At 44.3% G+C, this 14,592-nt stretch overlaps 1 protein-coding gene across 1 annotated transcript in view; it reads right to left on the bottom strand.

Annotated features, from left to right (window-relative positions):
- Window positions 1–12,443: 12,443 nt before the first annotated feature.
- The window catches only part of LOC147663263 (E3 ubiquitin-protein ligase TRIM38-like), a gene marked incomplete at its 5' end in the record, with an annotated part of 159,516 nt that continues 157,367 nt past the window's right edge, over window positions 12,444–14,592 (bottom strand). The window contains one exon of the mRNA XM_086950578.1: window positions 12,444–13,083. Coding sequence (XP_086806704.1) covers window positions 12,572–13,083 — 512 coding nt within the window. The remainder of the gene's footprint in view (window positions 13,084–14,592) is intronic.

Raw genomic sequence — 14,592 nt, 5'->3', positions numbered from 1 at the left:
GTTGGATAAGGCTCTTGTGACCCATCTTTCGAGGACTTTAATCGCAAATGGTAGTAGCGAAATTGGCCTGTAATTAGCCGAGCAGAGAGGGTCCAGAGAAGCCTTTTTCAACAGAGGTGTTACAATAGCCAACTTCCAGCTGTCTGGGACTGACGCTGTGGTCAATGATTGACAGCAGATGGAGTGCAGCGGAGGGAAAAGCTCATCTTGAAAGGCCTTCCAGATCTTATGAGGCATTGGGTCCAGCGGTGATCCTGACGATACACTGCTTGCCAGGATAACAAATTCCTCTAACGAGGGAACGGGAAAGCTGGACAGCTGAGGCATACCTTCCTTGTTAGGTGCCCAATTGGAGTCCAGGTTGTCCGACGGGTCCAGAGGAGAGACTGCGGATGTTACAGATTGTTCAGAATTTTTGAGTCCAGTCAGAATAGTCCTGATTTTCTCCTCAAAAGCAAGGGCCAGCGAGTCGCACAGTGCCTGCGAGGCCGGGATAGTAGACGCCGTGCAAGGCGGGTCAGACAAAGTCTTGACCAATCTAAACAGGGTCTGAGATTTGTTAGAGGCCTTCGCCAAAGTGTCTTCCAAAAACTTGGCTTTTGCGGCTCTTAACTGGGCCTTGTATTCGTGCAAGGCTGCTTTATAAGCTGCCTTATCCTGCTCCCTGTATCCTCTCCTCCATGTACGCTCCGCCTGTTTACAGCGAAGTTTGGAGTGCCCCAATTCTTCGCTGAACCAGGCGTTTAGGCCCCTGGGCCTGTCTCTTACCTTACGTAAGGGGGCCAGGTCATCAAGAGATGATACAATATGCCGGCAGAGAGAAGCATAGCTCTTGTCCACATTCTCCTCCATCTGAAAGGTTCCCGGTAGGAGTGTGGGTCGAATCGGTTCCCTAAGGAGACGACTCCATTGCCGATTCAACTTCCTGCTGGTCGGTTTATTGGGTCTCCATGGGGCAGGCATAAGAAGGGACAAAACAATCAAGGAATGATCGGTCCAACCCTGGGCCTCGACCTTATCTACCACAACCAAGTTCTTATCTGCAAATACCAAGTCTAGTGTATGTCCCCTATCATGGGTGGGTACCTGAACCAGTTGAGCAAGTTGGATATTGCTACAGGCTTGACACAGTTCTCGGAAGGCCAAGTCATGGGGGCCAGAAGGCCAGAGGTTGAAATCGCCCAGTACTAGAAAGTTGGTATGCGAGTTCGAGAGGTCGTAGATCAAATCAATCAGAGATTGAAGGGCTGTCGTGGGCAGAGAGGGCGGTCTGCAGCATAAAAGACCTGCTACTAAGGTAACTCCTTGAGCCACGATGGAAAAGCCCATAAGCTCAAACCCTGCTACCTTCGTAGTCACCAATTCGGTCAAGGAGATAGAGTCTCTGAAGATAAAGCCTACCCCACCACCCCTGCCTGAGATGCGGGGGGTGTGTCTTATCAAGTAGCCTGGCGGGCAAGCCCAGCCTAATTCCATGCCACAGTCCTTCGTGGCCCACGTTTCAGTCACGAACAGTATATCTAGCTGTGACGATTCAATTAATAAGGCAGTCTCAGCGTGGTGCTTTATCAAAGAGCGAGCATTCAACAAGCCGCAAGACAATGTCTTATGCGGGGTGAGGATGGGCTCGGGCTCTAAGTCCTCAGAGGGAGCAGGGCAGGGGTCAGCAGGGTATGAAGGGGCAGGAGCGCCAGAGGCGCCCGGGACGCGAACGGGCGCAAACGGGCTTACCTCTGGCGCACCTCCGGCGCATCTACGGCGCCTCCGCTGCACGCATCCGCTGCGCGTCTGCTTACACATCCTAGTTATAGTATTACGCCGAGCGGGCTTCCGGCTGCTCGAGCCTCTAACCCCAACCAATATGGCGCCTGAGAATGTCCCAGAGCGTCACTACCTACCCAAGATGGCGGACGAATCACCAGGACCAGGGACCCCTAACTCAGTCTCGCAAACGCGGCTTGTGGGGGCACAATTTAGATGCAGGTAAGCCTATCTAATCCCCAGGTGACAGCAGTAGCAGCGCTCAGAAATAAACAACAGCAAAATACAGCTGCGCAATTACAGTGACGCAATTTAAAAATATCGAGCAGTGCAAGTTTAAAAGCAAGAATCCGAAGTATTGCGCGTGATAAGAGTGGTATTGTACACCTACTTAAGACCATAGGGTCAGGACTGTTAAAACCTTTCAGATGGTCCTCTGAGTTATTCCAAACTTTATACACTCCGTATTTGGAAGCGTTTATGGAGGTCTTCTGCTGATCCTGTTATTAATAGCAGAAATCCTGATTGTTATTTTTCTGCTAGGCAATGGACGGCCCGATCACCAACGAGATGCCAAAGCTCTGTTGGAGCGCAAATACCGTGAACGCATGGTACAACATCTGGGCACGCCTCGCCTATGGGAACTGAGCGCCTCTTGGTTCCTTTCATTTAGACCAGTCTGGATGGACTGCATCTTGCCTGTTTTTCGATGCCTGTTTTGGGGAGAAGAATGCGTGTTGGACCTCTGTCTGACATTTCCATCAGCTACGCCAACGGATATGAATACCATGCAGGACCCCATGAGGGCCCATGCTTGGCTATGTACCAAGCGTATTCCTATACTGGTGGCTGCATTCCTCAAGAATCCACAGGTGCTCTTTGCTCTTGCTGTGTTAAGCGTCAGCTCCTCTAGCACTCAAGTTTCACCTACAGCACAAGCTGCCAAGGCACCAGCTATTGGCAGTTCTCAATATCATCTGTGCTCCATTGACGTACTATGCGAGGGTTTACAAGAATCGTCCTCTGCAATGGCAAGCAGCAGCAATGTTGTGTCTCCCAGCCAGGACATTTAATCATATTTGGTTCATCGTGTGCTGAGGAAGAATTCAACTTCTTTACTTTCTTCAAAAAACAGACGAAATTTGGAACATTTCTTAGACAACAAATTGACACTTTAGTTGAAAATACATGGCATTCGGATGCTTGTAGTGGTTCAATTTATATCATCTGACTTGTTAGGCTTAAGTGAGAATTCCAGTATAAATTTTCACATCTTTAGACTATTTTTAGAATGGTTTTAAATACAATACTTTTAAAAGAAGCTCATTGATGGAACTAGTATGTCGCAAGCATGTATTATTGACGAACGTTTGGAAGAGGAGTGGGTGTTGTGTTTCATATAGGCACCCTAATATAGGCTCAGGTAACATCTTAATCTTCACCTATATAATTTCCCCTAAACTACACAATAACGAGCCTTTAGGATTGAACCTTTACCTAGTTCCAGTTCTGTGTGCAGAAGGAGGTTTTTCCCCTGAACTATAGCCTCTTATAACATCATCGATAAACTCATACATTATACATGAATATTCTTGAGGGTTCTTGGAAACCAGGCACAGGCTACATCCCCTGCATAGTATTTACATACAAGGTTCATTCCAGTACGTCATCCTCAGTTCGACAATGGCCCATATATGGGACAAGGAGACGAAGGAGCCCTAGATACTTTTCTGTATAAATATAACACATCCTACTGAGGTAAGATAGAGGAGATCAGGACTTCCATGCTGACACACTGACGCGAGCCGCTGAGGTTCCTGCATGCAGACACACCAGCTCGCAGTGGTCTGAACATCCCTTGCGGGGTGTCCAACTCGAGGACAGAACGGGGGTCCCACAGTCTATTACTTCAGTTAATGGGGTTTGACTCATCCATGGGGGATTCTTGGCTTAACACATACACACATGCTAGGTACACTTAGGTACATCTAGTTAGGATTACATCGTAGGAGTACGCATTTTACTGTCATGTATTTTATATGCTTGACTGCATTCATGATTTTAGCAGTATGATAGAAATCTATCATCTTTTTACCTTCCTAGTGCTTCTAATAATTTCTATCCGGTACTGTCTATTGATTGTCTCAGCACACATCTTTTAAACAAGAATAACAACTGCTCAATAAATACTTATTGAAAACGTCGAACCGTTTATTCTGTCTACATTTCTGAGAACAAGTAAGCACGAGTGACTGAGCGAAAAGTAGTACATTGTTTCCTCGGTCCTGCGGCATCAGGGTTGTCATGTCCGATGGTTGCCAGGAACTATTCCCTCCGTTGTAAGAGGAGTTTCTAGTGGCACTGTGAGCTAGCTGGTCTACAGGCTAACATACCCGATAGAGGTGTCCAGAATCAGTCTGACACCAATCCTATAGTTTAGGTTGTCTAAACGTGCAGAACCTATAAAGGGATATAGGAACTACACGACAGGGGTACACTGACCCTTTAGCATGGCACTGGTGCTACATGTGCAGCTGCGCTATCTGTATCACAGAAGAGGCCGCAAAAGTGTCTGCAACACCCTCTGTAAAATTAATGCTCTCCAGGGGCTGCAAAAAGCATGCACACTCACCAGTCCTACTGTGGGCAAAGACAATGGGCCCCATCACATAAGATCCCAATTTCTGAGACTGATGGAACAAGATGAAATAAGGGCTGTCCTTGTCTGCATCCTAAGACTAATTAGACAACGGGTCCCTAGCCATCAATCAACATTATTATTACTCCTCAACTTCGCACTTATACAGTGAAGTCACCACAGCGCCCAGTCATACACACTATGGCATTTGGACTCATATTGACGTAGAGTGATCTGAAGATTGGGGGAAAAAGTGTCCCACTTAAAAGTGATCCACATGAAAGTGCTCTGCATCCAAGTGTGAGAACAGCTGTATGCCAATATAACCTCTGTAGTTTGTGTGGAGCTGTGAATCAGCATTTAAGTGCCTTTCCCAACCCATTGTAATAGCAGCTGTAACACTAGAATTGCCACTTACCTTGCACACCATAGTGACCTGCAAACTTTGAAAATGCCTCTAGAGCTATAGTTGTATTCTTCAGACTGTAAAGGCCTGTATCACTACAATAGTGACTTGGATGCTGTGACAAGGTTCATATATCTTTGGTGAGCTCCAGTGGGCAGTATAATTTAATTTCGCTATCCAAGATGTCACCCACAAGAATGGAAGGGCCTGTCAGCCGAGGGACCTCCGTAAACACCCCACACACACACTTAGGGACCTCTGTAACTATGCTTAACACACACTGAGGACACTCTGTAAATATCCTACCTACATACTGACAGCATTCTGTAAACATCCTCGCACACACTCAGGGCACTCAGTAAACATCTGACCCACATATTAAGGGCACTCTGTAAACATCCGACGCACACACTGAGGGACCTCTGTAAACATCCTAAGCATACGCTGAGATCACTCCATAAACATCCTACGTACAATGTGAGTAACCTCTGTAAACATTCTGAACACACACTCAGGACACTGTAAATATCCTATGCACACACTGTGGACACTCTGTAAATATCCTACCCACATACTGACAGCATTCTGTAAACATCCTCGCACACACTCGGGGCACTCAGTATACAGGCCCAGACTGGCCATAGCGGGCACTGGGCAATCCCCCGGTGTGCCGCAAGGGTGCGGGCCGAGTTTGAGCCCCTGGGGGGCGATTTTGTTACAGGTCCTGCATTAAAATCAGCTGAAACCCGGCCCTAGCAAAGCGATCGGCGTCACCTCCAACATCCCCGAGTGTGGAGGGGGAGGCCGAGAACTTTGCCAGGGCCAGTTTTGGTTCCCAGTCCGGCAATGTCAGTAAACATCTGACCCACATATTAAGGGCACTCTGTAAACATCCTACGCACACACTGAGGAACCTTTGTAAACATCCTAAGCATACGCTGAGATCACTCCATAAACATCCTACATACACTGTGAGTAACTGCTGTAAACATTCTGAACACACACTCAGGACACTGTAAATATCCTATGCACACACTGAGGACACTCTGTAAATATCCTACCCACATACTGACAGCATTCTGTAAACATTGCCGCACACACTCAGGGCACTCAGTAAACATCTGACCCACATATTAAGGGCACTCTGTAAACATCCGACGCAAACACTGAGGGACCTCTGTAAACATCCTAAGCATACGCTGAGATCACTCCATAAACATCCTACGTACACTGTGAGTAACCTCTGTAAACATTCTGAACACACACTCAGGACACTGTTAGTATCCAACACACACACTGAGGGCACTCTGTAAACAGCCTATGCACACACTGAGGACCCTCTGTAAACAGCCTATGCACACACTGAGGACCCTCTGTAAACAGCCTATGCACACACTGAGGACCCTCTGTAAACATCCTACACATGCACTAAGGTCACTCTGTAAATATCCTACACACACACTAAGGCACTCTGTAAACATCCTAAGTACACACTGAGGGCACTCTGTAAACAGCCTAAGCACACACTGAGGGCACTCTGTAAACATCCTAAGCACACACTGAGGGCACTCTGTAAACATCCTAAGCACACACTGAGGGCACTCTGTAAACATCCTACGCTGTTGAAAACTGCCACCCAGGGAATTGAGTAAGGTACTGACAGCATGAAGGAAGAGGTGTAGCATCACATTCAGTCACTTCCCCCACGTCTAATAAGGTCATGACGAGGACGTGCAGTAACACACTCAATCACTGTGCACTCTTGTGATACAGAGGAGGATGGTGAAATACTGCTGACAAAGCTCACTGCACTGCAGCTTCACATTCAATCACTTTGCACTTCTCCTCAAAAGCCTCATTTTGCACTGTGGCTTCATTTCCAGTCACCTTGCAATCTTGTGATAAGGACTGTGAGCGCATCCTCAAGAGCATCACTGTGCAATGCGGCTTTACATTCAATCACTTTGCACACTTGCAATAAGGAAGATGGTAGTGAAAGATGCCTCACTGTGCACTCAATCTCCCCATTCAATCACCGTGCACTCTTGTGATGATCAGTTCCTCCTCAGAGAGCTTGTGGTATCAACAAAAGGATGTCTGCTGCTCTCTGACCTCACTAGTGACGCTGGAGACCTGGAGGAGAGTGTACACAAGGTCACACTTCTCCATGCACACCTGTATCTGTACGAGTTCAGCCCCAAGTACTACAATACACACCAGCCAATCTCACGCACTAACCCAGTCATGGCTCTGGCTACATCATCTTTTACTAAGAACCCTGGAATGTAAAGATAACGTTATTTGTGCCACCCGGCCAGAGTCTGAGGAGAAGGCATTTCTCTCACATCCTTTCTGCCTGTCAGTACCCAGCAAGTCCTGCCACACCTCCCTGTTCCTCTCCATGCTTTGGTGTACCTCACTGAGCCTGGCTGTGCCTCTCTGTGCCTCACTCTGCTGCTCTGTGTTGCTGTGTAACTCTCCATGCCTCTCTGTGAGGCTCCATGCTTTGGTGTACCTCACTGAGCCTCGCTGTGCCTCTCTGTGCCTCGCTCTGCTGCTCTGTTGCTGTGTAACTCTCCATGCCTCTCTGTTCCTCTCCATGCTTTGGTGTACCTCACTGAGCCTCGCTGTGCCTCGCTGTGCCTCGCTCTGCTGCTCTGTTGCTGTGTAACTCTCCGTACCTCTCTGTTCCTCTCCATGCTTTGGTGTACCTCACTGAGCCTCGCTGTGCCTCTCTGTGCCTCACTCTGCTGCTCTGTTGCTGTGTAACTCTCCATGCCTCTCTGTGAGGCTCCGTTTTTCTCCGCACCTCTCTGTGCCTCTCTGAGCCTCCCCGAGCCTGTGGCTCTCACAGTGAATTGTAAGCAGCTGCATTAGAAAATGTATTTATCTCTCACTTTCACAAAAAATCTGACAATTACAAGTATTGTAAATTGATCTGTTTAGTATGTTTTTACAAAATATTTGACCTATAATAATTTATCAGCAGCAAAACCATTTTAATCTGATAATGTTAATATTTGTACTAAAGTAAACCAAAACGACAGTCCCAGAATTCATAACGATTTAGGGCGTGGAGCCCCTGGAAAGATTGGCAAGTCAGAGATATTTTGTTGTTTTGTGCTAGAATATAGTATTGTTGTACATTGTTCACAAATAAAGGATCCTGTTTGAAAATGCTGCAGTTTACATGTCCTTGCACAGGGCACATTTTGTAAATTACAATCGTGGCTTGTACAGCAGGGCAGATGTTTCACGAGAAAACATATTATACATGGCAGCCTGAAATTGTGATGGATTCCTTACATTTTATGCACTGCAATGTATAACAAATTGTTCTGTATTGCGATATATTTGCACTGGCCTCACCAGGCTTACATGTTACAGAAATACTGTTCACAGAATGAAGTTTTAAACACTGGCAAAGAACTACCAGCCCAAGTCACTGGTGATGGAACACAAAAGCATTAACATTTAAGGTAAAAAGGAGAGACAAATAGAAACCAGGATGCCTGGATTAATCGCAGTTTCTACTGCGTAACCAATTGTGTGTGAGCGCAGGCAAATATTGGACTTCTTTGATCCTCCATGTTCTTCACTATTGCATATGAAAGCACCTTCAAATCTGTGAATTAAAAAAATCAGCGGTACAAAACTCATTGTATTTGATTTATTTGACTATACTGCTGTTTTATCCAAGTTATGTCTGAACGCAGCGGTTCTCCCAGTTCAGCCCAGGTACAGTTGCACTGGTCGAACTGTCCTTAATCTGACCCAGTACCCTGTAAGCAGAGCCCCATTGCCAAACAATGCGTACATCGCAGCGACCCTGAGGGACCGCGGCAGCGGGCAGGAGCTCGGAACTTTGGACACAAGTCAGTGAGGTGATACATGGACAATGATTTATTAATAATAACAAGTCACAGGGCTGGCTGATTATTAGGAGACACCATCAACTGCACGGATATGGCTGCCTTCCATGAACATGGAGATGCGTTGAAAGAAAGGCTACTCAAGAGGGGTTACCCCACAGGCTTGTGCGACACTGCTACAAAAGAGCGAAGTACTACAACAGAGAAGCGTTGCTACAGGGGTCTAAACGTGTGAAGCAGAATCGTATAACATGTGTTATCAATCATTCGACCCTTAACTTCAAAATTAGGAACGTTATAAACAAAAACTGGAAGATCTTGAACTCCGATGAAAATGCCCCTGCTATGCCATTTCCTTTGTTGGCCTATAGACGTAACAAAAATCTCAAAGATATGTTGGTTCACACACGTCAGGTTAAGAGATCACCCCTTGACGGCCAACTATCTATTACAGGTTTACCGGCAATATTGGGTAATCACAGGTGTGGTTCCTGCCACACATGTAACTCAGCTATAACATCCGATGTCATTACCTATAATGAAACAGAAATCAAACTATGTCACCTAACTAATTGTCGTAGCAGTAATGTTATATACATTCTGTTTTGCTTTTGCGGACTTGCTTACGTAGGAGAAACTGGTCGCGAATTTCGCCTACGATTTAGTGAACACAAGTCCGCTATCAGAACTAAGAAATTGATGGCACCTTTGGTGCAACACTGTTTGAATATGAACCATAGTGAACAAGAACTGAAATGGTCTATTCTTGAGAAAGTTCAATCTAAATTAGGACAGCCAGTGGAAATCACACGTAAAAAACGTGAAAATTTCTGGATTTATCACCTTGACTGTATTAAACGTGGCCTGAACGAAGAGATAAACTGGTATGTCACGAAATAATATGCAATTGAATTTTTAAATAGTGGTTAACTGCTACTTCACTACTGGAGCATTTAATGTATTTATAATCATACCGGCTTAATTATCTCGTCTCTTTGGACACTGGGTCCTAATATCTATGATCCTTATTACATCTCTAGTCTGTTATTTATTTAGGTCCCAAGATTTGAGACCTAAAGTGACTCACAAATTAAACCTATTGATGCAGATAATTCGGCGCATTGACCATGAGACAGAATGTGCTCTCTGTCCATTGAGTCCTTATGCACTATTTAATATTACTTATCTATGCGCACATTTTGGGTTTAGAACTTTGATATTACTTTTCTCTTTATAGATGGTGGGACCTTAGTTTCTTTTCTCTATCTTTTTTTCTATACTTTCTTCTTTGGGTGTGACGTGCTGCTATGCAAATGTTTCATGCTGGAGATTGAACCACGATATTAGTATCCTCACTACTCATGGCGGGACATAGCCCGTTTTCGGGATTTAGTCCCCAGCCACTTGTACGACTTCTCCTCCAGGAACTCACTCGTTATCGCGATATTTCTCTTTTAGCTCAAGTGTTTAAATACACGGTAAATCATCCTGCTCTTCATCTCTTATCGGGTTGAGAAGTAGAAGGACACTCCGGACCGTACTCATTTTGAAATTAAGTAAGTTCGAGGATACTAGCACTACTCGTTATATGCTGGTTGAGTGGGTGTGGTAAATTATCTTAACTTTGGGCTCGTTCATTCATTCGTTGAATATTATTATTAACGTTATAACCACTTTGTCAACAATGTTTAGTGGGCTCGGAGCGTATGTTCTCGTGACGAAAATCTGCTGGTTGTAGGTTCCGTTCGGTTAAAAACGTAGCGGTTGTTGGCACCTGCTTTTATTAAAGGGTCACGTTCTAAGCACGAACAGCGTATTTTGGTACTATGCCTGGCCATTTTCGGTAGTATGTTCTGATTGTATGGTATCGAGATAGGAATCGTACAACGATATGCCCTATTTCGTTGTAAAGTGTCATCGGTAACCTTATTTTTTTATATCTATTGATGCTCATATGAACATATGTATAATATTGCACTATGGGCTCATGCATACTGTGTAGCATTTTGCTCTTGGTACATTGAGGCATTACCATATGATCTCTCTATAGTGATGTGATATCTGTATTCCTTCTTTCGCTGGGTTTCTACGATATAGAGACATAGTTTAGGGTTATCTTCTTTTACATCCTTTAGATGTGCAAGATGGACTCGAGTATATAAACATGTATGTGAGTAAGCCTATTGAACTTAGTTATTCTCCTTATTGCGATTAGGACAAGATCATCCTTACGCTTGGAAGAGAGCTTTTTATTCCTGTATATGATTTATTTATTAGACTTTAAAGCTAAGATCTCGGTCTTTATCATGAAAGGACACTCAAATATACTTGTAAGCATCTTCTCACAAACGATTGGAAAAGAAGCTGTATACAGAAGACACCATGATTATGGAAATACTAGCCTGCTCAAATAGGTGGGTGTTATCGATCAGACATAGCCAGATATGAAACACACTTTTGTAGTCACAGTTACTCTTCATTTCTTTTTTAATCTATTTAATTCTAGTTGAAGAGAATACAATGACTTGACTCGGTGAAGAGATTCAGCGGGACTTTTCAGCATCTTCCCTAGGGGTAACAGACACCTTGACATGTGGATTTCATTTATGACCAAATAAGCAACATAGAGAACATAGCCTCCCTATCTGGTCCTTTTACCCACAGAAAGCTATATTGGAAGACGCATAACTCAGGAAACATAGAATAAGTACAGTATATAACCACAGAAACCCTTCCTGAATCTATATATATACTCTTTTAACGTAAGTATCTCAAAATTAAATTCTCAACATAGAGCATATCTATTTGTTAGATTTGCTTTTGAATTAACTAGTTACATCAACTAGAGGAAATGTAAACCATAGCTGTCATGACACTGTCATATTTCTCTTTATTCATTCTTGTCTTTTTAAGAATTTTTTTTGTTTTGTATACATGTGAATGTTTATCCTTTTTTAAGTTTACATGCTGGTCGGTCACGTTGGGGTACAATGTGTTGTTTTTAACAATGTTATGCCGTGGTGCTACTCTTGTGTCCTTGATTGGATGTTTTTTGGTGACAATCTTTATTATATATATTGTAGGTCCCCTGGATACTTGGGTTGTTTATCTGGAAGAGGTCCTGGAGAAGGTGGCCTTGAGCCGCCGAAACGCGCGTCGACCAAGTGCGGGATCTCATATTAAGCCTTGAGACCTGTGTATTGGCAGGGTGCCTCTGCCATTCTTGATTCAGTTTCCTTGTTTCAGATGGTGTGGTGATGTATGCAGTTAGGGTGTGAATCTGTGAGAATGTTGTGACAGATTGTTTATTACCAGGGGCGTAATGATCTGGGTGCATTGTATAAGAAATTATTTTTTGTATATAGTCATGTATTGTATGTATTTTACCATGTTCTTTTTTTCTTTTTTCTTTCTTTGAATCAAAAAATGTTTATGTAAAAAAAACTCCTTTTTAAAAAACAGTAATTTCCTACTTGTGAAAAAATAAAAGAGATTCCTATACAAAAAAGCAATGATAATTTAGAGAAAATGAAATAAACTTTATACTTTTTGAAGGAAATGAAATAGATTGTTGTGAATTCGTCACTAATATTTCACTATAAATTAGAGATATATTTACATTAGAGTTGTGTGGCCATTGAGGGAAATCTGTTCTCTTTATTGTGACACCATCTCTGTCACCCTGTGAACAATCCTGATGGGGTGCTATGCAGACTGCAGAGGCAGAAGAGCCCTTTAAAGCTGAAATAAACATCCTCATAACTGGGTCCTTCTCAAGAGATGTATCCCATTTTATTATTTGACAGCGTCTCTGCTTGTGCTCCTGGTCACATTGTTATCACTGCAGAAGGGGGGTGGGAGGGAAGGATGAGGGGCTGAAGCTCCCTGCAGCTCTCATACAAGCCTCAGCTCCGCTCCTTTCCCAGGCAGGAAGTATGGGAAGAGCCTCTCTGTGAAAGGGGCCTGCGGGAAGGTGTAGAGAAGCTCCATGGAATGAGCATTATACAGGGACAGACGCCCCCCCTCATAGTCCAGATACACCCCCAGCTTCAGGGGCTTCTCGCCAGGGGGCAGAGGGATCTGAGGGGAAGTGAGAGCGGAGTACTGACCTTTCCTCCCACGCACAGCCCAAACTCCCTCCTCAGGTGAGCATGTGAAGTCTCCCTTCCTGTACACAGATTCTGCTGCAACCCCCACATACCAAACTATCCCCTCCTGCAGCAACTGCACCTCCCAGTAATGTCTGCCAGAGGTGAACCCCTCGCTCCCCAGCACACAGTAGAAGAAGGTGAATCTCTTGGGGTTGTCCGACAGGGGCTGTGCAGTGTCCATCCATCTCACACGTTTCCGCCCCTCAGAGAGGATGAGCCGACGATGAGCAGTGTCAGGATCCAGAGTCACCATCACTGCAGAGAAGAGATTCATAATTAGAGATTTGATTACACAAATAAAGGCTGTAATTACTGCTTTCTGTTTTACATATGATTAATTTAAACTACATCTGGAAGGAGTACACTGTGCTAGAGAGTGCACAGCACTAGACTGCTCACTTCACTAAAGCGTGCATTCATCTAGAGCACACACTACATAGACAGGTCATTCCACTACACTGCAAAACGCAGTACCTAACACACACACACACACACCTCCCCCCAGAACATAGCTACAAGAAGAAATGCTGTAGAGTCACTCCAAGGTATATTGTACTAGTTAGTACACTGCATTCGATGGTACAGAGTGACAGAGCTACTAGAAGGTGCACAGTACTAGTCAGTACACTGCATTAATTGGTACAGGGTGATAGCGCTACTCCAAGGTATACAGTACTAGTCAGTACACTGCATTAGATGGTACAGAGTGACAGAGCTACTAGAGAGTGTACAGTACTAGACAAGAGACTGCATTAGATGATACAGAGTGATAGAGTTACTAGAAGGTATATGGTACTAGTCAGCACACCGCATTAGATGGTACAGAGTGACAGAGCTACTAGAAGGTGTACTGTACTACTCAGTCCACTGCATTAAATGGTACAGAGTGATAGAGCTACTCCAAGGTATACAGTACTAGTCTTTACTAAGGTTCTGATAAGAAGTGCTGCGGACAAAAGACATTTAGTTGTGACGTGAAGAAAGCAGAGATCCATCTCGTGGGATGGCCAATCTCCGGTCCATGTTTGCAGAGCCCCTGTCTAGCCTTAGGAATGTCTGAGAGGGAATACATATTTCTACCTCTGGTCAGTACAGCTAGAGAGAGGATCATTTTAATCTGATTAACTTCCAGCAGAGGCCTGTCCCAGGCCTGAGCTAAGCTCTAGTGAAGTCAAGACTACAGTGTTACGTGGGACGGCTTTCACTTTTCCCATAAATTAATAAAAAAATCCCAGTATTTGGAAAAAATAAAGCACCAAACATCATTTGTGTGTTAGAAAGTTATAGTGGGAACAAAGCAACATTAAAATTGGGATGTCTGATTATTTACAAACGGCTTGAGGCCGAGCTATCCTGTAAAAGCACTAAAGGGGCTGAGCCAGAATATAAAGATTAAAGTTTCTGCCCAACTGGTATTCCAAGTGACACAGTACTGCCACATGCAGGATTACCACATGCAGTATAACCACATGAATTATTACAACACACAGTAAAACCACATAAAGTATAACCACGTGCAGTATTACCACATGCAGTAATACAGAACTACTTGAAGGAATTCCATGAAGTTGAACCAAAAACTCTGTGATTCCAACAGAGACCTCAGTTACTTTTGGTAAAATAACAAGCATCTCTGTCTTAACATGCTAAAATGCATATAGGCACACAGTTTAGCAAGCAGTGAGAGAGGTGATGATTTTGGGATCCTCCCCAACCTAGGGAGAGAACCAAGTAGATGCCTTGAAAACAAGGAGCACATCTTGC

Source organism: Lissotriton vulgaris, unplaced genomic scaffold (genome assembly GCF_964263255.1).
Source record: "Lissotriton vulgaris unplaced genomic scaffold, aLisVul1.2 SCAFFOLD_2756, whole genome shotgun sequence".
NCBI lineage: Eukaryota > Metazoa > Chordata > Amphibia > Caudata > Salamandridae > Lissotriton > Lissotriton vulgaris.
The sequence above is the reverse complement of the archived record's forward strand: the minus strand, read 5'-3'. Positions and strand labels throughout refer to the sequence as shown.